Source organism: Chelon labrosus, assembly GCF_963514085.1.
Source record: "Chelon labrosus genome assembly, chromosome: 23".
In the NCBI taxonomy this organism is placed as follows: domain Eukaryota; kingdom Metazoa; phylum Chordata; class Actinopteri; order Mugiliformes; family Mugilidae; genus Chelon; species Chelon labrosus.
In genome coordinates this window covers 15,167,868-15,195,393 of record NC_140356.1, presented here as the reverse complement: position 1 = coordinate 15,195,393, position 27,526 = coordinate 15,167,868, and the positions used below count along the sequence as shown (strand labels likewise).

The window sequence follows — 27,526 nt, the reverse complement described above, 5'->3', positions numbered from 1 at the left end:
GAGTGTGTGCTTACATGGCTATGATTGGCCGTGGCAGCATTGTGCCACATGATGTTATATTACAGAAAACGCTCAGCCAGGTTCATCGTTTGTCAACTGCATTGATGGCTGGCCACAACAAGTTCGAGGAAATCAGGAGGTCATATGCTGCATTCTTGATTTGGCTTTTTAAGTAATAATAAAAGCATGTCTAGAGCCAAATTGCTGTGATGTTTGCCGTAATGGCAGAGTGGCCAGTGGGCAGGGGACACTGATGCTACAATATGTGTAGGACGGGGGAGAGGAGGAGCATGCCACCCCTCTATATAAGATCTAAGAGCCAGTCCCTCCTGGATCTGTCACTGTGGTCCTCCTCTCCTCCCCCACTGAGATTTCCAAATCGTGTCCCTGTGCGATCTTCATCTCCCATCACTCTGGTTAGAGGGGTCCCAGAGGTTTTTTTTTTCTTCTACTGCTACTACCCTATCATCATCACCATCATCATCATCATCTACCTGTCCCTCCTGGACTGAGAGTCTCCTGCAACTTTCTGCTCTGAAGGTATCGACCTTTGACTCCTCGGCTGTTTTCTTGGGACGCGGCTCAAGATGCCAGAGCCCACAAAGAAAGGTAGGAGTCTAGAGCATGCGGCATCTGCTGAACTACAGGTTTTTTATTCATTTTAAGAAACCAAATGTTGGGTTTTATTGACTGTAAAAGAAGCGAGGTTGAAGAAATGTGGGTTTTTAGCTCTATCGGTATGTTTGCCTCTGAATTGTCTTTGATTGCGGGGAGCACGGTCAGTTGTTACTGCGGGGAGCTCCATCACTTTATTGTTCGCCTGCCAGCTCGTTCATAGGAATCCTCCAAGTGACTTTGAGAGTGGTATTGTATTACTGATGCATGCATGTTGCTACTATCCATGGTACAAGAGGAGATTTGGGGTTTACGAAGGGATGGTGTTGTTGCCCAGGGTTGGCACACAGGATTGCTCCGCACTGATCCGACTGCAGAAAGACACGTTGACGAAGCGCGGTAGAGGAATGTTGATGAGTGCAGAGCTGGACACAAGCAAGCTCCCCCTCCTCGTGAAGGATGATGAAATCTGAATGAACACAGCAAGAGTTGAGCCGCAGCGCGAGGACGAATAATAACTTGAACTTGGATGTCTTTCTGACGACTGACAGGAGCCAAGCACTAAAAGCCAATTTGGAGCCCTAAGACCCCTCCATGTGCCTAGAATTTTACCACACACAGCATCTTAACCGATCCCCCGTCCCACCCTCATGGTGAACCTTTCCTCCACCCTATAACGTCACTCATCTGTACTATCATGTCCGTCAGCATTCCCTTTTAATCTGCCCGTGTCTGTCATTACAATATGGTGTTACTCCACTCTGTCCATTAGCTCACCTCTTTAGGGGTCTGCCATCGACCCAAACATGCCCATGTAGAGGAAATTTTATTTAGCCTTTGGAAGCTTTCCTGACAGTCAATACGAGTTTTTAAAAAGCCCATTATCCTCCAGAGGAATGTACTGGTCTGTCCTTATTAGATCTTGAGACATTGGGAATGATTTGCACATACATACTAACCACACATGACATCTAACACATGTTGAAACCCTCATTAAAGGATTTTTGTCTGTGTTTCTTTGTCCAAATCAAGGAACCAACAATAGAAGATGCATAATTTAAAATGCTTTGGTGGTTTTTTAATGGTTTAAAAACTGTTTTAATGGGGTTCCTTGTCAGGTGCAAGCTCCAAAACATAATGGTACAATTTTTGGCCTACTTCCTATTTGCATCAACTGTGTTTAAGAAAGTGTAGTAGGTTAAGTGATGTGAAAGGCCCAGGTGTCCCTGCATTGGTCATCCACTGCCATAAACATCCCTGATCCCCTCAGAGACAAAGCTGCGGCAAAATAGAGGCAGCAGATTCCTGTCTGCAGCTAACACTACCCATAAATAGCCGTACAGCCAAGAGCTGCCGATGAATAAGGCTGGAAAAGTATTGTTCTTTAAATGAGTCTGAACAGCTGAGGAGGAGGAGGCCAGCGTTGTTGTTTTAGACACCCCTCTCTCAAGCCTTTAAAAAGTCCGAAGCAGAGATGACGAACTGGCGCAGTCGCCCGCGGATCTCTTGGGACCGGGATTCTTGGCCCTGGAATAGTTCAGAATGAGCGCACTTTTAATCCCCATCCCTTGTTCCCTGCCATGCCCCCTCCATTGCCACCCAACCCCTCTTCCCTGTGTGCCACACACCAAAACAGACATCTCCATGCCACTCTCCGTTTTGGAACAGATCACTCGGAGGTCAGGCACTTCCCCGGTAAACCTCAAGTTTAGAGTTTCAGTGTTGGTGAAGCCCATGTCTTCACCTGGTGATATTTACTGTCACTACTGTCCATCACTCTCTCCGGGCTCTGTCTCCTGACACTGTTGCTTTGTGTTGTAAAATGCCAGCTCATAAATCAAACCCATATAACAGAAGCCTGTCAGCAGCCAGTTGTCACCCAACTACAGGTTTCATTTGCTTTCACGCTCCTAAAGTGTTTCTCATAGCAATTGTTGTCAAACCAGATGTACTAGGAACAAGGCAACAGGAAAACAAACCCAAAGCAACACTTGCATTGCTGTCAACTTGTCTTTAATATAATAATAAAGGTCTATATTAGGAAAAATAAAGCTGCCGGCAGTTTGGCTCACGTTAGAGCCTCTATGAGCCCCTCTGTCTGCACGCCAGTAGGGGCAACAGCTGAAAATACCTGCACCCCTGTCAGCTGCACTGAGAGCCCTCAGAGGTAAAACAAAACCTTTCTCCGCTCTCATTATCTCAGTGGTGATGAGACAGAGAGCAAGGGAGGCTCATACTAGGGTAACATGATGTGACCCTGCAGGATTGTGGCCCGCTGGCCAGCAATACATTGTTTTGAAGTGAGGTGGGAGAGCTGCTAATATTGACAAGGAATGCTAAGAGGAAATCATCACAAAAGCTAAGAAGCGATGGAAGAAAATAGACATTAAAGGCGGGGCAACAAGGTTTCGGTTAAGTTAAATATGTCATGGCTGTCTGTGTTATGTAAAAGGACTTCAAAGTACCATCACACTGGTCCATCACACAGGCCTCTATGAAATAAATTAGATTTTTTTTTTGTCTATATTCTTGATGGTATTTCAGAGCCAGTCAGTTTCCTGGGAAAGATTCAAAACTGCTGATGAGTCATCGCGCACTTGTGGGTGTATACGTATTTTGGCTTCATGCACCGTCCCCACACCCGCAACGCTGCTGGTTCAGGGTCTCTAAAGGGGCTCTAAGATCCCTGACACTCTTGCTCATGCAACATAGTCTCGCCAGAAGGTTGTTGGCTAAACCCTAGCCTTTATCTGGCATTTGCCTTCAGGCTAGCATATGTCATGTAATGGGTTAGCCACCAATCAAAAATGACAAATGACGATCTGGGACCCTATGCATGAATCTGCAGGTTTTGATTGTACTTTCTATGCATTATGCTTAAATTATATACCCCAAGACAAGAAACAGAGACTCATTACAGAGCAGAAGACCAACGTGCAATAGCTGTGCTATTAACTCTGTGATGATGGAGGTAAGCAGAGGTTTTCAGCTGGTGCAAAACTCCAGACTTATATCAACTATAACTCCTGCCTCATGATTAGCCAACCTCTGATCTCTCAGTAGCCAAACAGATTAATTTCTTTAACCTTGCCATGACATGCAAAGAGCAGCGTGGATACTTTGATCTGCTAGGGACGTGGATTGAGTTGTACTACAGACAACATGCTTCTGATACTGGCACCCCAGCATTAGTGACATACGTCTGGACAAGGCAGAGGGCAAACAAATGGTGAGTCATGGAGGCCTCTTTCTTAATCAGTTAAGTCTACATGGTGTCTGAGCATGAGGAGCCAGCCATTGAACACAAAGCTGACATGGCTTAGTGGTGAAGGGATGTCAATAAAATCTGTTCAAACTGCAAAAAGAGTGCATAGGTTGATTGCATCGTAGATATACCTCAAGAAATCCTACTGTCATGTTTGACAGTCCTGTGTTTTGTCTTCTCCCTGCAGATGAGACGCCCAATGGCCAGCCAGAAGGTGAGTGCACAAAGAATCACCATGTCACCTTAGAGTCTGGCAGATAAGAGCAAACACAACAAATACAGATCCAGTGATCAAAATAATGCTTAAAAAAGGTGGAGCTGCATAAGTGAAAGAGAGACAAAATGACAGAAGAGCATGTCTCAACAGAGAAGCATCAACATCAAGGTGTTCAAACATTCGGCAAAATTCAACACGTCTTCACCTGTGGCAGGATGATCACAGCCCTGAACTTGGCGTGAATGTGTAAACACAGACGCATAGGAGTGTAAATGTGGAGCCAATAGTCGGCAGTATGGATGTGCTGCTGTGCTCCAGAGGGATCGGTGGTGACGACCAAGCTGTCAGCATCTCTGACATTCCTCTCGCCGGCCAGCTGATCCCACTGTGTTGATTCAGCTGACGCCCCCGCCGTCTCATGTGGGCAAGTTGCTGACACGCAGCTGGCGTTTAGCCGCCGCTCGGCTTTGACCTTGGCGGTACAGCATCTTGAGGCTCCAGCATGGTCGAGGGGGTGAGCTCCAATTTTTAGGTTTAAACTATAAATGTTCAACGGAAAAAACCTCAAAGGAATAATTTCTTGCACTGGGTCATGATTTCCAGTGTCTGAACCAATGTTGGGCCAATTTTTACACGTTATTTTATAAAGACTGAAAAGATAGTTACAGCTCCGGTTAAAACTTTAAGACGAATAGCTTAAGATCAACCTCTCCAAATCTAAACTTGGCCAAGTGATCCTGAATGTAGGTTTACATGTGGCTAACATTAGCAATCAAGCTAAGAAGACAAAATATGTGTCCAAAAAACGTTTAAAAAAAGGCAACTGGACTTGTAGAGACTTGTTTGAGAAGGCGTTTCACCACTCATCCGAGTAGCTTCTTCAGTTCTTGGGGACTGGTTGGAAGTTTGAGTCCAGTTGCCTTTTTTACTGAGAACATTCACAGACATATAACAAGTTCTAGTCCTCCATCAAACTCCCTGCAAATCTGCAAGGAAGCTGACAAAGACTACAGAAAAGACCAAAAGAGCAACTATTAACTGGAAGGGTTGCAGCTCCTGCTAGTTTTTACTGGAAAAAAACAAACAACACAACTTTACTGTAACACGACACTAAATAATCTGTTAGCGCTCAAAATGTGGAACAAGGCGTGAGCCACGAGGATACAAAGCCAGAGCATTATATAATCATTGTGGTGATTTGCATTTCAATCAGCACAGTCGCCCTTGTTTGTTGTCAGCGCACGCACGCGTTATCTCAAAAAGAGAGGAACTAACACATCTACTGAGGGTTACAATGGAGACAACAGATCACGCCACTTCCAGCTACTATGTTTAATAATTTGCATTTCAAACACGAACACCAACAACCTTTGTAAAAAATTCAACTTTGACATAATGACAAGCACGTTTTGTAGCAATAAGATAAGTTATTCCTGTGATTTATTTTGATATATATTACATATGCCTACTTGCAGGCAGGTGGGTGGATATACAGTAGTTATTGTGTGTTTCTATGTCTGTACGTGACTGTGTGTGTGAGACTGAGAGAGGCATTGTAGATGCTGAAGCTTTGTGCTTGTTAAAAGCAGCTGTTCCATCCACCATTATATTTGTCACATGCTCAGAAAGTGTTGCCCCAGACAGTAACGGTGCCCCAACCCTACCTGAGATTTCCCTGGAGGTCTCTCCACCCCCAGGTGGGTAACCCTAACGCCCCCCTCTCACTTGCCCCACAAATGTGTCACTCTTTTGCACATCACACTCACATCACGTGTTCGTTTGGTGTGTGTGCCAGCACAACGTTTTTCTGACTCATTTCACTCTGTGAGGCCTGAAACTGCACTTTTCTTGTGGAGGTATGACTGCTCAACACCCCATGTTTTTACACAAAAAGTTAATTAGGTTAGCTATAGTGTAGGTAAGCCACCCCACTCACTGCGCACAAATCCACAAGCCCGCACTGCTCTACGTGAACTTGTCTTGTCACTCGGTGCTGTCACTAACCCACGCTGTGGCTGTCTTCGTATTTGTGTGACTGTATGACAAACTGAGTCATCAGACAGGAGGTATATAGAGGGATTTTGGAAGTTGGGATTTACTGACTCTATTGGCTCGAGACAAGGATTAGCTGGACAAACGTATCGGTACAAACAATCCGATCACCTAACTGAGTCAATAAATCCCTGCATCCTCAATCACTTCACAGTATAGATATGCAGTGACCGGATAGGTGCTCCATTGGTATATTTGAGCTAAACGATATGGACACCATTGCTCTAATAAAAGATGTGTTTTGGACACGACTCATTGATTCTGAAAAGGTGATTTTAGCAGCATAGGCCCATGAAAGGTTGTTTCATTCAACTACTTGGGCCCAAACTTATGGACATTCATGGTGCCAAGAGGATGAATCCTATTGTTTACGCCATAGCTCTTAAACTAAGAAACAACCTATAACATAGATTTACTCCCAGCAGAAAGCTAATAATGTTGGCGATATATGCAGTCATCTAGTATTTGCGGTGTCTAAGCCTCCCAGACCAATCAACAAGTCTTAGACTTACCTTCCCGACTCAAATGTCACCAGTAAAGACGGTATCTATCTGGTCATTAGCTATTTATACACACCTCATCTGAGCAAGCATTGTCTTGTAAGGCTGCCAGTGTTCGTGCTCGATGCTTGCCGCTCCAGCCTGGCAATTTGTTTGCTGTACAGAGGCGGTAGCAGAGGGGAAAGAGACGGTAGAGACTGATGGGAAGAAACCAGATCTCACAGAGCCTGAGCCATTAGCGGCTGTGGTAGCTCGGGAGCCGAGTCCCACCAAGAATGACTCAAATGAACCACCAGTGACTGGTGGGGTTGGGGTGAAAGAGCAAGCAAAGTCCACTAGCTCTACCGTAAAGGAAGAGGGCCCTTGCTCTCCCCCACCGCCTGGTAAGTATGCTTCGTCAATATGAATCAACCCCATGTCTCTCTCAGTGAAAATGCATGTTTTGCCCCTCTAGCTCTCCAAATCAAACTGAGACAAGTCCCGAAAGTAGTACTAGTCATTGAAGCTGTACACAACAATCGCTCAGTGGCATGGAAAAAAAGAAAGTTCCTTTTATATTATAAACAACCTATAACATAGATTTACTCCCAGCAAAAAGCTAATACATTAGTAAACGCTAAAAAGGCTATGGACTTCACTCGCTCTGACTGAGTGGAGCCATGCACTGATCAACCATGTGCTTTTTAAACAGTGCTCTCAGTCCAACCCCGGCTTTAACTGCATGCACACTTCAAAGAAATATATATATATATATATATACATATACTTTCACCAGAGGACTTATACTACGGTACCTGTCCCTGAGATTTCAAATGTCTTGAGAAATAAAGACTGAAGCGCTGATTAGGTCAAGAGATGGCAGACGGAAGGTGATGCAGTTGTTTGCAAGGTGAGTCATCAAACTCAAATCTTTATTCTGTAATCCAGAAACACGAATCTACAGGTGGCACAACAAAGCAACAGGAAAAAAAAAAAAAAAAAACGCACATAGAAAATAAGTGCTGACAAGCTGTCTGGTTTCTTTTAATAGTAGTAGATCTTAACTGACAAAAAGAAAAGCTCAGGTGGAACTGCCGATGTTCTTTGAAGTTAAACAAAGTTTCCTTGGCTTTTGTTATGACCATTTACTTTCTTTGCAAACATGTGCCGCTTTAAGGCTGAATTTATGTGCTACACTTGTGCGGGCTGCTTGTGGTTTTGTCACGGGAGCAAAGCTTTCATTGTCCACACAGCCACAATCTCACATTGGTCCATCTCCCAGATATACAGCAGATAGGGTTTTCGAGCCAAATCTTTGACTCAAGAGCTGCATGTCATGAAGAAGTCTTGTGTCGCATGCGGTCATCGGCCTTGTGTCTTGCTGGCCTGCCAGTGACGGACTTGGAGCTTTTTGTAAAGTAGGTCTTTTTGTCAATAACACCTTTATTACAGATGATGGTAATGCTGCAGCTACTTCCCCATCCCCAACACCCCAAGCAGGTTGGTACCAGTAATAGCCCTAGCCATTTCCTAATATATTGGCTTCACCACTTCTCAGAATTACATCCGGCTCAAAATGAGTTGCAGATTATTGTAGAGAATAGCTATTTCAGCTACTCGAGCAACGTAGCTGAATGAGTGGAAGTGTTCATATTTGTTGCTGCTCCAAAATAAAATGTTTAATTCATCCCACTATTTTTGGTTTCTGCTGTGTAATGTTCATTTCACAGGTTTATTACTAGTGTTTTCTAGATTGGTTTAGTAACAAGTCACTGGCTAAATGTCCCCCCAACAGTCCAACGGGTATGCTTTTTTTTGTTGTTGTATGGATGTGTAAAATCTGGACATGTAGAAAATGCGTGATTTCTACATGCGAAGTGCCACAGCACAACTCTCACCTGCACATCAACCTTTATTTATTTATCTATCTATCACAAATAAAGATAGATGTGCAATTGTATTTCACATGTATTGTAATAAATACATGTGAGCTTATTGTGCATGTGTATATTAATACAATTTAAGAATTTGTTGTTACTTTGTCGCCGAATATTCTTGAAATGGAAACGGAGTGGATGCTAAATATTTTTTTTTGAGTGTCACAAACACTCAGAGAGTCTTGAAGATCCACGTGATTATTTTATTCCATTTATTTGTGCGATGAGCCAACAGGAACTCTGTCGGCTTTACTGAGAGGGACGGTAACGTTCATCCTCTATGTGTAGAGTACAATCTGGTATCAGCAGATTCCTATTCTCACCATTGAGGCTTTTTGTTTCGGAACTTCTTCATACATTTATCTTTTGCGTGGCTTGTCCGAATTAGCTGACCCTGCCCTTGTGCATTGTCTACAAGCCACAGAAAGGTCTACTTGTAGCTTTCAAGTGGATTTAAAGGGGAACTACCGTTTTTTTACAACCTGGACCTTATTTCTGGCATATAATACTCACCCTTATAACTTTGGTGTGATTTTTAGTCCCTTCGAAAGATAATTAACTCCAGCAGAGCGGCACGTATAGCCATATAGTGGAAGTGATAGGGGCACCGAAGCACAGCCTTGAAATAACGCATTATCTGCCGCGTTAATTTCACCAATATGTTGTTATGATACGCTAGTGTTATTCCCCGTTGAGTCCAGAGTTACCTGTTATCATCATTCGGGGCCTGTAGATTGACCTACTAACCTCTGACCTGGATGATGTCATCTCTGAGCGCAACGCACACCCCGCGTGGCTTGTTTACCTGTAATTTGCTACTGCTAGTTTTTTGCAACATGGCTGAATACTTCTCCGATTCTGAGGTTGTGGACGACGACTTTCTTTATGATGGACGTCCTTACCGTTTTGAGCCAGAGTATACGGATGAGGAGCTCGTTGAAAGGAGGATGCGGAGGCAGAGAGAGGAACAGCTGACCAAAGAACAACAAACCGCTGCACGTCCGCGAATAGATAACAGGTAACTCCGGACTCAACGGGGAATAGCACTAGTGTATCATAAAATATTGGTGAAATGAACGAGTTTCGCGGCAGATAATGCGTTATTTAGAGGCTGTATTTCGGTGCCCCATTCACTCCCACTATATAATACACGGTGCTCCGCTGGAGCTAAATATCTTCGGAAAGACTAAAAATGACGCCAAAGTTATATGGGTGAGTAAACGATTGTATTATATGCCAGCAATAAGGTCCAGGTTGTAAAAAAACAGTTCCCCTTTAAAAGCTTCATGGATGAGGAGTATGCAGTTGGTTTCACAAATCTACACTTCCAATGACAAAGCTGACCACTTCCCTAAATCTTTGAAAGCAAATAAAGCATCCAGCGACAAGTCAAACGCCACCGGTTCATCAAACCATATGAAGTAGTTGACTTTATCCTCATTAATTTCAATGACAACTGTGCTTTTTTCCACAGAGGATGCCAATTCAATCAAGAAACTCTCAATTGAGCTGCCTAGTAAGATCCCTCTGCTAAATCCTAGCACCATTTAAAGTTTGACCAAATTGAAACTAGCCTGAATCAGAATGACCCACTGTCTGAATGTAGGAAACATGCAGGAGACATGTTTATTTCTGGTTATTTGGTGTGTTTGGAAGTTTATTGGAACAAAATAAAGTCAAGGTGTTAACCTATTAACATATTAATATACTGTACATCTATATTGAGGTTGTTGTTGCCTTTTAATTATTTTAATCACAGAGTTCTCATATTCACACCTTTAGTTTTCTCAAAACACGTAAATTTCTTTAAACAGATTTGGGATTCTGATGATAACAGTCTGATGTTTCACGTTCAGTCCAAGTAACAGACTGAAAGTGAAATAATGTCCCAGTCGATTGATTCAGAATTCCTCAGGGCACTGCCTGCAAGATTTTAACTGCTTGTTGGTTTTAAGAGTGTGTGCTTGCTTTAGTGGACTTTACAGTACTATTCCTTACAATATGCTGTAAATTTCTTTCTGTCTTTGTTTAGATGATAGCGTCCCTGTGCCAGCCATGGGGAGAAAAGACTCAGGTAACGAAATGGTAGTCGGAAAAAAATTACCGCATAACTTTAGAGAGTGATATCATGTCTCCCGCGACTATAGTAAGCAACATGAAAAAGATAGTTTTCTTGAAATGTCACTCCCCCAACGTTGCTCCTCGCCCATGTAGGACATGACGGGATTTTCAGGAAATTATATCTTTTTCATTTGCGCTGGGTTAAAGGAGTAAAAACAACAAAGGGAACCTGAAAGACGTAATTTTGTCATTGTGTAAAATGTGAAGACTGACCACGTTAATGACGTCCAACAGATTTGGACAGAAACTTCATGGTAATGTTGTTTTTAATGAAATGTAGGTGCTGTTTATTCTGTGTTCACATTGTCCGTTTCATGCTTTCCATGTTGCAAAGAGCTGAGATTCTGCTTCTGTATGAGGTGTGGTTGTGAGAAAATGTATCAGATTGTGCGTCCTTTAGTTGTTATGTCTCGTCTTTGTAACTCTACTATGATATGAATAAAATTTTCAGATGAAAGGTGGGTGTCAGATCTCCTCACTGTATTATTATTATTATTATTTTTACACCATTGCAGAAGAGAGCTCTGTGTCATATTTGTGTTTTGTCCTCGCTGACCAGTGTGGTCTCTGGGAGAGGGCCAGGCCCCAGAGGATCTGGAAAAGCCCATTGAAACCCAGCCAATATCCACCCTGCTGATTGAGAAACCGCAAAGTGGCTCTGTCACAGTGGGTGAGTGACAGAAACAAGAACAAGGGGTCAAATAAGTTAAATAGGGAATGTAATATCAACTGTATTCAATATCAACCTGTGCAACTGTTGCAGAAGTGTCCTCTGCTGTCCTTAAGCGATCATTCTGGTTCATTTTAACCTACTTCTATTCATGTGGCTATTGGGGTTCAGTATTCTCATCCCTAAAGTACAGATTTGATAAAACAAGGATAAGATAAGAATTAACGATACGATACGATACGATACGATACGATACGACGTCATTGATCCCCGCAAGGATCATTTAAGATAACAGATGACACTGGTCATAACACAGCAAGTCAGACCAAGTGTGTAGTTGCAGAATTTAGTCTGAGTGTACCGCTATCAACTATGGCCGTGTTTCCAAAATGGATTGTGATGAGCCATTTTGGAAAAGAGGAAAAGGACTTTTTCTGTGGTGACATAGCTTTTTGTGTCCAAAGGTGGTGACATCACCTTTGTCGCCAAGGTGGAGGCCAAAGATCTTCTCCGCAAACCCACTATCAAGTGGTTCAAAGGAAAATGGATGGATCTGGCCAGCAAGACAGGAAAGCACCTACAGCTGAAAGAGACCTTCGACCGACTCACTAAGGTACTCCATTGCAAGGCACCCACCTACCAACACCTCCTTCATGAACCACCTGATTTTTTTTTTTGGCTAATGGTGACAAATTATGACATTTCGCCCTCTTGGCAGGTCCACACATTTGAGATGCACATCATCAAGGCCAAAGACAACTATGCTGGAAATTACAGGTGCGAGGTTAACTACAAGGACAAGTTTGACAGCTGCTCCTTTGACTTGGAAGTTAAAGGTTTGTCACGACGTCAAAGTGCATTATAGAAAACAAAATGCAGAAATTCAGAGTGGCATTAAACATGTACATAACGTGCTATTACTGTTTTACAGAAGTTGAAACGGGCTCACAGAACATTGATATCCGGTCGGCTTTCAAAAGAAGGTAATAAAAACCCAACAAAAGGATGTGTTGATATTCACAGCAGCAACTACTGTATTATGAATCCGGCATTTCAGCATTTTTCCATCTTCAACTGAACAAAGCAATGTATTTATTTAGGAGAATTTGATATAAATTATTAATAAATTATCTATATCCATAAATGCCCCTTGAAGAAAAGAAGTGACTTTTCATGACGCACAACAATGAACATTTCTCCTTCATGTAGTATCATTTTATGGCATATAAGTGTGACAAGATGGTTGTAATAATGTCATTCACCTTCATTCAAGGTAATTACAAATCAACCAGCTGACTCAATGAGTAATTGAAGGCCAACTCTTGCACCTTAAATCTCCCTCCAAACAATGTGTCTGGAAAGCAATGCAAAGCATCCCAGTACTATTGAATCATCACAATGTTGACATTCGGCGATGTTGCTTCAACATTGCAGAAACATTGTAGCAATAGTGACCGGGACGGCTCTTGGCGTGTTTTTACACAAACCACCTTGATTCAAGCTTTTATCTGGAAAAAGACAAGATTGAAAGGTTTCTGTGTAAGCACCGATCGTGAGTTAGCTCGGAGCTAACTGTTCGATTGACACTGGAGCCTTTGCTTTGTGCTGCTCTTTTGGCATTGTTTCTAGTGCCTGTAACTGTTTCAACTCTGATTAAATCTTTATTAATCTCTTCTTGTTAACAACAGCAGTGAAGGACAAGAAGATGCAGGAGAGCTTGACTTTAGTGGTCTCCTTAAACATAGGTGAGAATCATATCCCCACCCTGAGTGGATTTTTTTTCCCTTTTCAGTATTTTTAAGCCCTTTTTTTGGATTTGTTTCCCCCACCTTTCCTTCACATCCATTGTAAGTCAGATTTGTACTGAGCTACTGAATGAGTGGCAAGTAAATTTCTACAGAGGATTCATAATGCTATAGCAGGGGTTTTCAAAGTAGACAAAGATGAACAGCTGTGCTTGGGTTATACGCTCTTGACACTGAAACATTTGAATAAATAAATAAATATTCATATTTACTAATAATATTTTTTAATTTGACTCAGAAGGTTATTAACACTCTAAATTTTGGCACTACAGGAAGATGTATACAGGAAACTTCGTAGCCTGATGCCAGTAGAAGTCAAAAGTTTAGCTAGGCTAAAAACAAAGGCTAGTCAAGAGCTAGCTTAAAGTGCTTAATAAATAAAGTTGAGTATGAGTAAGAGCATCAGCCGTCGGTGTTAGCCGTCTCTTCGTAAGAATAATTAGTATAAAACGAAAATATGTTCTCTGAGCTGTGCTATTTCTTCTTCTCCTGTTGGACCGAGAGCAGACTTGTCGCTACTTTGACTCCCAATCCCCTTGTGGTTCAAAGTGGTATTGCACTGGGGTACAGTACGCTGGTTAGCTAACTTACGCAGTTTTCTCTAAAACACAATACAAATTAGGTGACATAACATCTTACCTATTATTTCTTCACAATCGCAGTGTTTAGCCAAAACATTTAGTGCTCAAATCTGCAGATTTTTACAGGAAACAGTTTGTTGGTAGGCAGTCGTCTTTGAATAGAACTGTTTGAATCAAATATGACTCAATCCGGCAATAAAATCTTAAAACAACCCCCTTAAACTCTCTTGCACTCCACTGGGAGGTGCCTAACATTTTGGAAACCTCTGCTCTATAGCAAACCTCTGTGGTGGCTCAGAATTAACGCCATGATGTATTTTTTGAGATACAGTTACAGCGTGTAAGTGTGAGTACAAATGGACGTACACAGTGACGCTGTTCACTGGTGAAATTATACATTTATTTTGGGCTTGTCTCTTCTTCTCCCCCCTACATATTCAGAAATCAAAGGTTAGTAAAGAGAAAACCATAGGTATTTAAACGATTAGACCTTACTGCGGGTGAGTACTGTAATCCTGTAGCGTCCCCAGCATGATATGTAGCTCTAGGAATTGGACGAGCAAGAGTGTTGGCCTACTGTAGTACGTTAACACTTTATTTGAAGGCAGCATTCTTAACTGCTCAGTCAGCAATCAGTAATGATGAAAATGGGCCTTGTGTCATTGACACTGTGAGGTGGCTTTTCTTCGTCAAGTTGAGAAGACAAGCGGCATGTCTATGAGGCTAAGAGCACCATTTTGGATCATTAATGATGTGCTGGCGGGCCATGGAGAAATGATGCTGTAAAATAGTGTTATCACTACATTGTTATTTATTTCAAGTTTATAAAATATAAGCCAAGTGCCACCATGTTTATTTCAGTCTTCTTCGTAATTGCCTGAAAATAAACAGATGACAAACACAAGCAATTCACACTATTCACCTCCAATCTTTCGGACATTCGGGCGAAATGTCAATGAAAGAAAGGGCTGACTGAATGTTCTTCTGTAACTAATGGACACACTCATGTGTAGGGAAACTTGTTTATTAACCTGACAAATCTAACACCTGCTACTGTATGGACACTTTCATCTTCAAACAGTGTTGGAGCATCACTGAAGTGATCACTCAAACCAACAACAAAGGGATGGGCCAGTTCATAAGAGCAATATAAAGATCCTCCTTTAAAATCTTTGTCGCAGGTTTTCCCCTAAACCCCTGCATGCTTTAACACAAACATGTTTAGCATTACAATATCGTGACTGAGCCAGAGTTCTGTCTCCTGAATAAGAACTTCATTGAGTTTTAATCCTGATATAAAAACCCTCTTCCTTACGCTTTATTCTCTGAAGAACCCAAACCAAACTCCCTTGTTAATCCCTCTTTAATATTTCCCCTTCATCTCTCAATGCATGCTGGAAACCTTAAGAAGTAATTTTACAATTGCTAGTGTGAATTTAATGACGACCCTGAGTGTTAAAGTAGAATACTGACCCCATACATGCAAGGACCTGATTTGAAAATCAGCAACTCGGCCAGTGTGCCACCTTTGGGTAAGAGGTACTCTCGAGTTTTTTTTCCCAAGAAAACTATTGTCCTTTGTGTAGTAGCTAGTCATAAGTTTTGCACAGGACATTACCTGTGATCCTTATTTGTGTTTAAAGATTCTGTCCAATGAAACCCCATTGGACATGAGAAAACATTTCGGCATACCATCTACGACATCTTAGCAAATTAGAGAACAGCTACTCTGCTTTGTATTAATACTGCTGCAACCCTGTTACGGTTAACATGTGACTGATGTGAGCCGATGCCAACGCACAGTTATTCAGCGCACAATGCCCATCCCTTTGTGTGACATGTCCTGAGGAACTCTCTGTGGTTGAACCAAAAAAAAAAAAGGCAGGAACAAAGGAAATCATTATCCCAGTAAAGTACAGTAAAGTTTTAGTGAGCGGTGCTTCTAAACCCCCAGTTCTAGGGATGAATGAGTAGTTCCTCAGGACACGTTGCAAACGCCAGCATGCGATCCTGTCCTCACATTGTTCCCTCGTACCTGGCACGAACAGGGAGCACAAACAGCAGGATGACACTCCGGAGGTGGATGTGTGGGAGATCCTGAAGAACGCCCGGCCAGATCAGTACGAGAAGATTGCCTTTATGTACGGCATCACAGATCTGAGGGGTCTGCTGAAGAGGATGAAAAAGATGCCTAAAGAGGAGAAGAAGAGCGAAGGTGAATATTCATGCCTGTTCAAAAAGAAAGCTTGAGCCTAATGCTTAATTTTGGTGATGGCTACTGCGACTTTTTTTTTTTCTTTCAAAGCTTTTGCAAAGAAGCTAGACCCGGCGTATCAGGTGGATAAAGGTGGAAAGATTCGCTTGGTGGTTGAACTGGCCGACCCCACAGTTGAGCTGAAGTGGTACAAGAACGGACAGGAAATCAGGCCCACTCCCAAGTATGTACAACATTTATTCTCATGTTTCAGTTCATTGTCTTCTTGTGTTCAAACGCTAGGCAAATAAAAGGCATTTTATTATTTTTTTAAAATGACTTTTATTTGTGTTAATCCCTTTCTTCACCAGTTCTCTGGTGTAAGTTTCCATTCTGTCACACTCTAAAGAACAATGGTTCACATGATCTAGTCCAAACATCACGTATACAGTATATTTATTACTAATAATGCCACAATAGAAAGATATTATGAAGTTACATTACCTCATGTGCAGTCAGCTCAGTCCACTGCACTGTGAACCATTGCCAGCTGACGCCCAGTGAACAAATAACATTCTCTCGACTCTAATGTAGCTCTAATTAGTTTCTCCTCAGTCTCACACACGTATTAGGATTATTATGAATTCATAGGGCCACAAAGGTAAAGTAAAAGGCCCCAGAGCTACATTTGGGTGTAAAATTCAGTGTTTATTATGTCAATTGTTGTCTTTAATTGGCATTAACTGCTTTATATGTCCTCCTCTATACAGGAAAAAGGTGGTACCTCCTTCACAGGTCTTTAACCAAGTGTGGCTTTGGAACAGTTTTAACAAAAGCGAAATCACACAGGACTGTTAAGATGTTTTAAACAGTAACTTCCTAGCAAATTATACCATCGCTGAAAGTACAGGAGTCATGGTGTAGAACGTTTTTAGACCATTGAGAATTTATGAGTGTAACGTCAATGAAAAATAACTTGTTATAACTAAAAATACTATATTAATAATGAATCAAAGGACAGGGGCCAACCCATTCTGAGTTATGCCAGTATGCAGTGTCTTTGCATACTTTCAACTCTGGGTTTTGGATTTTCCATTTTAAGATAAGAGATAAGATAATGCTTTATTTATCCCACAGTGGGCGTTGCAGCAGTATACTGTTTAAAGGACAGTGCACACAAGAGATAGAAAAGTAAACATGAAATATACAAAAAGTTTAAGTAAAAAATCTCTGATAAACCACCTGTAGCCTCCTTTTCGGGGCCAACAGGTTTGTAGGTTTAACATTTAGCTGCTAAAGAGGCGGAAACAACCTTTCGGAGTAAATGAAGATCGAAATATTCTAGCTAACAGTAAAATTACTTCATCACTGCACTAAACGTGACAAGAAATTAATGCTAACATGCACTGTATGCTTAAATAAGAAATGCACAAAATGTGTTATTGATAACTGTTTGTGTTGTGCCATTTCTAAGTTAATGCAGGCTTAATTAATTAAACATGTTGGTACTGTATGTCCCAGAATAGAGATAATGGATATAAACCTTATGTAACTTAGAAGAAGATTCTGATTCAAAGCCATACAAAGTTAAAGCCATCTGGGAGGATATTGCTGTTTTCTGGTTCTGGTCTCCTATGCAGGGGTCCCTTGTTCTGAAGATGTCTCTATAAAACTCTCTTTCTACATTTGATCATCTTCTTTGTTGTAACACTGCTGCCAATCACATACTCTACCTCCCCTGGGCATGATGTCTCTCTATTTGTCTGTCTTATCGTGGCGCTCCTTCCTGTCTGCCATTATCACTTCCTGTACACTTCCTGTACACTTCCTGTGCTCCGGTCCCATTCTGGTTCTACTGCTGACCTTAAGTCAAAGGAAGTAAGTCCGTCCGTCCAACCGATTTTACCCTTCTCCATGTCACAGTTTTGGTGTGAGCCTGTCATCTCTGTGTGTAGTCTCACTTGTGGGTTTGTGCAGTGTATGCTAAAGCATGCAGACTGGGTAATGAAAGTTTATTTTATGCAACTTATTGCATTCTACATTGATTTTTAGTATATGCTTTAGTTTTAATTGGAGAAAACATTCATTCTATCTTAGGACCACTTGCATAGAGATTTATAATTTGCCAGGTTTTCTTTGGGTGACCAGTGATGTAACTAATTGACTTCCTATTTAGGTATATTTTTGAGCACAAGGGTACCCAAAGGATTATGGTCATCAACAACTGCAGCATAAACGATGACGCAGCCTACTCGGTGGCTGCAGGGGAAGAAAAATGCACCACAGAGCTGTTTGTGAAAGGTGTCCTTCTCATCTGTTTTACCGCTTTTAATTTATTTTTCATAACAAATATTCCAATATCCTGAAATATCCAATCGACCTGCCTTCAGTTTCTTTCTACTTCTTCGTCTCTTGCCTTCCAGAGTTGCCTGTTAAGATAGTGAAAGGTATTGAGCCTGTGAAGACCACAGTAAACGAGAAGATTGAGCTGGAGTGTGAAGTGTCAGAGGAAGGCGCTCAAGTCAAATGGTAAGCCAAGGCCAACAAGCAACAAGCATTGTTAAAATGATTGGGAATATCTTTCAGTCTCCGCATGTGTCACTAAGTCATATTAGACAGTGCTGCAATCATCGCCACCATGCTTAGCACCTGTAAGTTGTTCATTGCTTACTGTGTATACCTCCAAGTGTAAATGTGACTATTTAAAATGCTTCTTTAGGATGAAGAACGGTGTCGAGGTTCCAACAGGAGTGCGCTCAAGATACAGAGTTAAGTCTGAGGGAACCAAACACTTCTTGGTGATTGACGACGCCTCTAGAGATGACACTGGAACATATTCCGTCATGGCCTCTGGTGGCACCTCTGAAGCACATGTTCAAGTTGACTGTAAGTATCAGCTTCTCTTATTATATGTTTTTTTTTTTCCCTCTGGTGGCATGCTTTCCAAAGAAATTTGCTCCATTCTGTTCTACTTTTAATTAGTGAAACCACTGAAGGTGTACCAAGACCTGCAGGATATGACGGTAATGCTGGGTCAACCCATCAAACTACACTGTGAGATATACCCAGGCAACGTACCAGGCCGCTGGTACAGGAATGGACAGCTGATCCAGCCCAATGATCGCATCAACATCATACATAGAAATAAGTATGACATCTCTATTGAACTTTGTTCAACCAAAACCAGTTTTATACAATTGCTAACATATTTTTGCTTTTTACAGAGTCCACAGACTTGAAATTGAGACCAGCTCCCTTCATGATGCAGGAGATTACACTTTTGTTCCTGAGGGTTATTCGCAGAGTCTGTCTGCTAAAATCCACATCATTGGTAAAAAAAAAAAAAAAAAAAAAACTAGGGCTTTGCTGGACTGCAGTTTAAAATATCTTTATGCTTTAATTGATCCATGATGTAATTTTCTGCAGACCCTCCAAGGGTACACTTGGAAAGCTTGAACTTCCCAGACAACACCGTCACAATTGTGGCTGGAAACAAACTTCGCTTGGAGATCCCCATCAGTGGAGAACCGGCACCCAGAGTGGTGTGGATGAAGGGAGAAAGGGTGAGCTTATTTGTATATAAGTATAAAGTTGGTGTCATTCTAAATGTTTCCTATGTAAAGACCAACAGCTACATGAGTTCAAGTATTTTTCTTTCAGGTGATCCTTGAGTCGGGCCACCGTGTCCACGCTGAAACATATGGTGACCAGACGAGCCTGACGATTGAGGTCACAGAACGGGAGGACTCTGGGAACTACAAGATAGTCCTGCAGAATGAGGCTGGTGAAGCCACAGCCAGTGTCAAAATCAAAGTTGTCGGTAAGGGAACAATCTACGAATAAAACAAAGACATGGAGAATTTGTTCCTTGAGTCGTTAACCCGAGTATCTGTGGTGTGCAGACATCCCTGACCCCCCAGAGGCACCCTTGGTCCCAGTGGTTGGTGGTGATTGGTGCTCAATGACATGGGAACCACCTAAATATGATGGAGGTTCACCAATATTAGGTAACTAACTTCTGCATTATTCTAATTACCAGAGGTTAAATGTATGTGTTGGTGTTCAACGACAAACTATATGACTTCCCTTTAAAGGCTATTTCATCGAGAGAAAAAAGAAACAGAGCTCCAGATGGATGAGACTGAACTTTGACCTGATTAAGGAAACTGCATTTGAACCCAAGAAGATGATTGAAGGAGTTCCATATGAAGTGCGGATCTTTGCAGTCAATGCCATTGGTGTGTCCAAGCCCAGTGAACCTTCAAAAGCCTTTACTCCCCTCGGTGAGTAGACTGAATGTCTCCTTAGCAGCATAAACGCTAGTCTATGAGGTGTTGCTACCAATAATCTGTCCAGGAAAGAATAATACACCCTTGTGTAATACTTAAATTTATCTCTTATTAGTTTCATAATAACACACAAAATGAGTGGCCCCATGATAGTGTATGTGTGATCTGCCCTTGGTACCCCAGCAACACAGCTGTTGTCCCCCATACTTACTATCCCAAGCACTCTGACTGTGACCTCCACTGGACTTCCAAGAGCTTTAAAGGATATTAAACATGTCTTTATAATGGCTGCCAAATCATCTGTGGATTAGAGGTTTAGGAGATCAGGTCTGTCAGAGGGTTCAATAGGAGTTAAGTATGATTCAGAATACAAGAATAGACAGCACGAGCTGGGACTAATGAGATCTGACAGGGAGACTGATAGCATACCAGCCAGAGGGAAAGGCGCCTTGCTCACGTGTTCGTGACTTGCCAAAATGGATGTTTTTCCGATCACGTTCGTATCCATTGCTGGAGCCCAAATGAGAGATTGTAGCTCCTCTGATCTCTAAAACTTTCATCTCCACTCAGCTGTGACCAGTGAGCCCACCATGCTGGTTGTTGACGATGTCACAGACACCACGGTGACTGTAAAGTGGCGTCCTCCTGAGACCATTGGAGCTGCTGGGCTGGACGGATACTTAGTGGAGTACTGCATAGAAGGAAGTGAGTTAAACTCCACTATACTAAAAAACTCCTGCAAATGGTAACACAAATTGCCTTTGAGATCACTTGGAAGCACTTAATTTCAATGTGTTAATCACACAAAAGCCAACCAACATACGTGAATACATGACCAACTGGAAACCCACCAACTAGAGGGCATGGGCAGCACTTCCCTAAACTTTCCTAAAAATGGTTAATGTACACACACTACAACCAAGATTTTAATGGACCCAATGTGTCATATCACAAAACTGGAAGATCACCGTTGTTTAACTTTTAAACCGTTTCATACAGCTCAACTGTATTTTTTCCCCACTTACAGCTAATGACTGGGTAATATCCAACAAGGAGATGACAGAGAAAACCAAGTACACCATTACTGGACTGACCCCTGGGTGTAAAATTTTAGTTCGAGTCAAAGCCATCAATGCAGCAGGAGCCAGCGCTCCACGGACCCTGCAGCACTCCATCCTGGTCAAAGAGGTTATCGGTGAGCTCTGAGAAAATTTATATTGTATGTTCCATAGACACTTGGACAATGAACAAAAAAGTGAAACAGATACTGACACTGAAAACTTTTACTAATACCTCACCTTCTCTGTGTACCACCACCTTAGAACCTCCCAAGATCCGCGTCCCGCGACACTTGAAGCAGACGTACACCCGAAAAGTTGGAGAAACAGTCAACCTTGTGGTGCCATTTCTGGTAAATCTTCCACCTCCATTGATGTTTCATTTCTCTGAGCAGGATTCTGAGCTCATGTTGCTCTGTATTCGCAGGGGAAACCCAGGCCGAAGGTCACCTGGCTGAAGGAGGGCCAGGCCATAGAGCCGTCCCACGTTAGCATCCGTAACACAGACTGTGACAGCATCATCTTCATCCGTAAGGCAGAGCGCAGCCACTCTGGAAAGTATGAGATGACAGTGCAGGTTGAAAACCATGTGGATACAGCAATTATTGACATACAAATCGTTGGTGAGTGATCTGATTATGCTCTAAAACACAATTATTATAAAAATACAATAAAAATGAATAGTGAGCATTGTTTATAGCATCGCACTTTGGATATATATTTAGATTTTCTTTGCTGCTTTTCAGATCTTCCCGGACCTCCTCAGTGTGTGACTATTGAAGACGTATGGGGAGGAAATGTGGCTCTGGTGTGGACCCCTCCAAAAGACAATGGGAATGCCCCAATAACAGGCTACACCATTCAAAAAGCAGACAAAAAGACAATGGTAGAAGAGGAACTTGTACTAAACTGAAACCATACATGAAACATTCATGCAGTATTCACATCTCATGCTTTTCTCTGATTCTTAGGAGTGGTTCACATGCTTTGAGCACTACCATCGCACCTGCATCACCGTCACAGAGCTGGTGGTTGGGAACGAGTACTTCTTCAGGGTCTTTTCCGAGAATATGTGTGGTCTGAGCGAAAACGCCACCCAAACCAAAAAGAGCGCTCTCATTGTCAAAGAAGGTACAACATGAATGGGAGAAATCTGAGAGCAAATTGTTCTTGCATGTTTAAATATGCAAGCACAATGGATTTGCACTTTAACTCAGATGCCGCCTATATTTCTGATGGGGGAAAATGATTCCAAAGTTGAACACTTTGGAACAAATTATGTTTTTATTACATGTCAAAAATGTCAATGGAGTTGTTGCTACTAACTATATTTTTCACAGGTGTTATCTGAAAGGTACTGTCAGTGATGTTTTCCACCCTAAAGTGAGCCTGAATTCACAGGCTCACTTTAAAATCTCACAGGGTTCGAGGTATGACTGACAGGCCCTTAAACAGAGGTGTCTCAGCATCAACTCATGATAAATAAAGAAACATTGTCTTTCCCTCATCACATAGGGAATTTCCCACATGATACCGCTCAGCGCCAGTATCATGCAAAACCCCATTCCTTTACCCTTACCCCCACAGGCTTGCAGGTGAAAATTCCAGAGTACAATGACCACGACTTCAAAGAGGCGCCAAAGTTCACGCAACCACTTATCAACACTTTTGCCATCGCCGGCTACAACACTACACTCAACTGCAGTGTCCGTGCCAACCCAAGGGTAGGTGGAATAACCATTAGTAAAACTGGCATTTGTAGGCTACACATTAGTCATTACAATATGCTGTGAGGTGCCTGTGTTTATAACTTAGAATAAAATTTTCTGGTAATATTCTGGCAAAACCGGCTGGTTTACAAACTGTAGGAACACCTAACTGCTTGTGGGTTTTTGGCCAGTTAGACTTCATTCTAAGTGAGTTGGCAAAGCTTTCTGTCCAGGAAGTCTATCAGATTTCAAAACTTATTTTACACCTGAGACATTAAGTTTAACTTGTTCATGTTGCAGGAGGATTTGTTTTGTTGTATATCAGTTTCGAAGACAGAAAATAAACTCTGTTCCCATACAAGGATTTTAGTATTGTTTTTAGTATTTAAGAAAAGCCTTTAAATTGTTGTGATAATACTGCATTCTCTGATGTCAGCCTTTACAGAACTAAAGAAGGAACGAAGTTATAATAATAAACAACAATTATCATTTAAGAAGCTATTTTAATAAAAACTGAGGGGTCACTCTGAAACAAAACCCTGATGTTGCTGATGTTTATATCTCTGCCTGCAGCCTAAAGTGATCTGGATGAAGAATAAGATGACCATCATTGATGACCCTCGCTACCGTATGTTTAGCAACCAAGGCGTCTGTACTCTGGAGATCAGGAAGCCTAGTCCTTACGATGGCGGCATGTATACCTGCAAGGCCATAAACGACCTGGGGGAGGCCCAAGTAGACTGCAAGCTAGAGGTCAAAGGTCAGTGTGGATCACTAGGTGACCTGTGTGTGTCTCTGGGGAACCCATGTGTACCAGGACTTGGTTTCCCAAATCTGTTTTACTTGTATTAACTTTCTTTCTTGATTTAATACTTTTAAGTATGCACTTTTAAGATTATAGTTTCCTTACATTATTAAGACAAAACAGTTCTGATCAAAATTCTCAGTCTGTAACAAGTGTAAAGTGGCAAGACGATGTTGGGAAACCAGCTCCCTCCACAAAGGTACCATGGAGTTTGAACTGTTGCAGTTCAGTAAAGGGACGATATAGGCGATGGACATGTAAGTATCTGGACTGGGTTGCACCAGCTATTTGTAAATTCATTACAAAATTTGTGTGCAGTCTTTAGGAAGTTTCTAGTAACTGCCAGTTTCTAGTGACCAACCAAATTGGGTTGCACCACTAAAAATTAACAAAATGTCTAAGCTAGTAAGGTCTTTAGTAATGTGACAACTGGTTGCTAGGAAACATTTAAATGCAGTGCAAGTCATACAATAACAGACGGTGGATCAATGTTTTCTTGCAGTATCTTGCCATGTAATTAACTGACCAAAAATTAGCTCATGGTGTCTCTGGGAATACAAATCCAATCTAAATGTTCAATAAAATATGAATACATTTAAACTAATACAAATTCTTAGCCTTCAGAGCATAAGGATATCGTATGTAAACAACTAGCAAGTAACCAAACACGAGAACTACACAAAAGACTGTTAATAAAATTGAAATAAAGATGTCACACTAAACTTACTTCACTGCAATTAATAACTTCACATTAGTAATAAAATTATATATAGCCAGTATTTTAAATAAAAGTGCACGCTATCAGCTAGCTAGCATTAGTTAGATAATGTAGATAGGCAAATGTTAGCTGTAGTTAGCTAACAAGAGAAACTAGCTAACGTTAGTTTTCATCTGTATAAGACAAAAGGTATCTTTATTGATCCCTGTAGGTGAGCTGTCAGCTAGCTAACATTTATTAGTTAATGTAATTAAAGCAAAAATTAGTTTTAGTTAGCAACTTTAGGTAGATAAACATCAAACGTTGAAAAGTAGCTAGCGTCAGCGTTGATCCAGAGATACTTGACACAGTCTATCACAGAAACACTGAACATGAAAAAGAAAAATGTATTTAACTAACTTAAAGCTACCTAATACTACCGTAACCTATAGTGTCTCTAATGATGGTGGCAGCCAGCGGAGACGTTAAGCTAATGTTAGCTAAACATGTTAGCTTATTAAGCTATTGTTAGTTAATGTAATCAGCTACTTGCATTTACCCAGCTTCTTCACTGGATGCGAGTGAGTTTTAAGGTGGTTTGAGGTATATTTATGTTGTGTATGTGAAATGTAATTTAAAATCTGTCTCTAAAAATATTATAGGTTTCTGAGCTAGCTTTACTGGTTAGCTTTATCGCTACATAACACTGTGTTTGGTGCAACTTGTGTCAGTTTAGCAATTTGTAAATCTCTGCTTAATACATAACTATGCAAAGTTTGAACTTATGAACATCTGGTGCAACTGGTTCTTGGACATCATTTTCAGAACATACACAAATAATGATATAATAATCAGCTCACTCGTGTGCAGTGCACATAATATCTGGTGACACAGTTTCATCACCACAACATGCAAACCTTTATCCCTTGTGTTTTCACACATCTAAATCCAGTCCAGTCCATCCAGCCATCATGTTCATCATCAAAGCACACCACCTCAGCACACAGTCTGTCACCGGGCATGACATATAGATCTGTGTGATGTATTTGTGTTGTATTATTTAAAGTCTCCATCCAACTGTTCTCCGCAGATTCCAGTGTCTCCTTTTTTCCACACAGTTAACTCCTCATATAAGAGCTCAGTAATAACAGTATTCCCTGGTGCACACATATAACTTCATGTAAACATTTTGTTAACCCCTCTTCTCTTCTCTCTCCCCCAGTCCAAACTCAAGAATTGTGAATTTATGTTCTCATATAAGGTAAGCTTTCATATGGTTTTGGCATATGAAGCTTATGTCATTCATTCTGCATCTTTCAGCAAGCCTGTGTTACTTCGCCTTGTCAGTCAGTGGGACTGTTGGAGCTGTACTTCACCATGAAAATGGACCCAGAGAAAGAACATGTCATATATGCATGACAGCTTTTGTCGGGTTATTACCTGGACTCCCTAAGCTGGCTGACTTTAATAACTCAGTTTTGAATAATTTGTTGTTGGTGTGAAATCGTGTGAATTCAAAGACTGTCACTCATGTACCTTGTGCCGGGGATGAGGTAAGTAAAAGCGTTTGCAAATTCTCAGTGGCTGTTGAGATACACTATGCTATGGTGCTATAGGAGAATGGCTGCTTTTGAACGACTTCATACGTCTAAAGAAATCATACTAAATTTCCATATTGTGTTTGGAACGGCCCAATGAAAACTGTATGCATAAAAGTTGATTCTTTGCCCTTTGCTCGGTTCAGATGATGGCGTTATTCGTATATCTGGATTTTTGCAAAGATCGCAGACATGCTTCGTTGTGGAATCTACGGTGTTTTGCTTGGAAGCTGTATCCCAGTTCCATACTACACAGTAATATTAAACAGATTTTGAATTAACAGTGTTTTGACACATTTTTGCCCCATAGAAAAATATTAAAACAAAGATGATATGTGTTAATATAAGATAATCCTTTACTAGTTTTGTATTTATTTTAGAATTTTAACAAAGCTATCTGGGTTCTTTCAATTTTGTATAGATATTTATGTTGACCTGCTATGTGGTAGCAGGTCAACAATTTTCTTGACACTTTTCATTAAACTTAAAAAATGGTTCGGAACAAATTTCGATGTATGCTACCAACTTTGTCATGAAATCTACATTGACAAAATCTGGTAAAGTCATGTTTCATTTAGAAGAGATTTGTCTACTACCTTGGTTTATGAAAAAATACCTCATAAATGGATGAAATTCCCACCAACCTCACTTGTACTTCAGCTTGGTAAATATCAGGATGCAGGTATACTTAATAACAAACATGCAAAACAAAGTGGTTATCCTCTCGGCAGTATTTAACTAACTGCAAGCCCAACCATACAAAGCTCCTAGCATGACTTTAACTCCTGTCTTGTTGTGTGCCTTCTGCAAAAGACACCATGCTAAGACAATTTCTGTATAGTAAGGAACTGGGACAAGCCGATTTACAAACCTGTGTACTTTGTATATGCCTGGGAAGCTTTATTCTCTCAGTTCGCTCTTTATCTTGAGAGCTCCTGGCCTTCTCTCCTTTCCTTTTCTTTTATCTTCCTCTCTCTGTTTCTTCACTTTCCACTCATGCTTCTGTCCCTCCCAACAATATTATGAGAGAGCTTTTCTTCTTGTTCCTCAGGAGGCTTCACCTTCTACGAGCTCATGCAACGTGGAGTGCCCCTCCACCTGATTGACAAGTACATGAACGAGACGAAGACTGTTGAGCAAGAGAAGCAAAACTGATCGCAGTGCAATAAGACACTTCTGCTTTGCAGGCATCCGCCACCACTAGTGACCCTCTCCTTTCACCTACTGACGTCAGCGGCCTGAGTGCAGATGGATGGCGGGACAGGTGGAAGAGTGTAGGGGAGAGGGTGAACTGGTCTGGAGTGTGGCATGCTGTGTGTAGGTTTGGAGCTAGTTGCCATAGGAAAAAAAATAAATAAAAAAAGCCAGCTCATTTTCTTCGTCACCTTTTTGTTTTTAAAAGAATGTGTCAGCTCAGATGCATGTCGGCAGTGT

At 41.4% G+C, this 27,526-nt stretch overlaps 1 protein-coding gene across 1 annotated transcript; it reads left to right on the top strand.

The window, feature by feature from the left end:
* Positions 1 to 587: 587 nt before the first annotated feature.
* Positions 588 to 27,335, top strand: mybpc1 (myosin binding protein C1; the record flags this gene model as incomplete). The annotated part of the gene is made up of 32 exons (XM_084573429.1): positions 588 to 609; positions 4,068 to 4,094; positions 5,723 to 5,794; positions 6,814 to 7,032; positions 8,081 to 8,128; positions 10,040 to 10,081; positions 10,598 to 10,639; positions 11,246 to 11,356; positions 11,821 to 11,969; positions 12,075 to 12,192; positions 12,288 to 12,339; positions 13,045 to 13,101; positions 15,791 to 15,957; positions 16,048 to 16,180; positions 18,113 to 18,237; positions 18,360 to 18,465; positions 18,656 to 18,822; positions 18,919 to 19,084; positions 19,161 to 19,267; positions 19,363 to 19,499; positions 19,597 to 19,756; positions 19,839 to 19,943; positions 20,031 to 20,219; positions 20,796 to 20,930; positions 21,253 to 21,420; positions 21,548 to 21,636; positions 21,711 to 21,906; positions 22,030 to 22,169; positions 22,255 to 22,414; positions 22,871 to 23,007; positions 23,566 to 23,752; positions 27,144 to 27,335. The coding sequence occupies 32 exons, from the start codon at positions 588 to 590 to the stop codon at positions 27,245 to 27,247; spliced, it is 3,837 nt and encodes a 1,278-aa protein (XP_084429555.1). The 3' UTR covers positions 27,248 to 27,335.
* Positions 27,336 to 27,526: the final 191 nt, after the last annotated feature.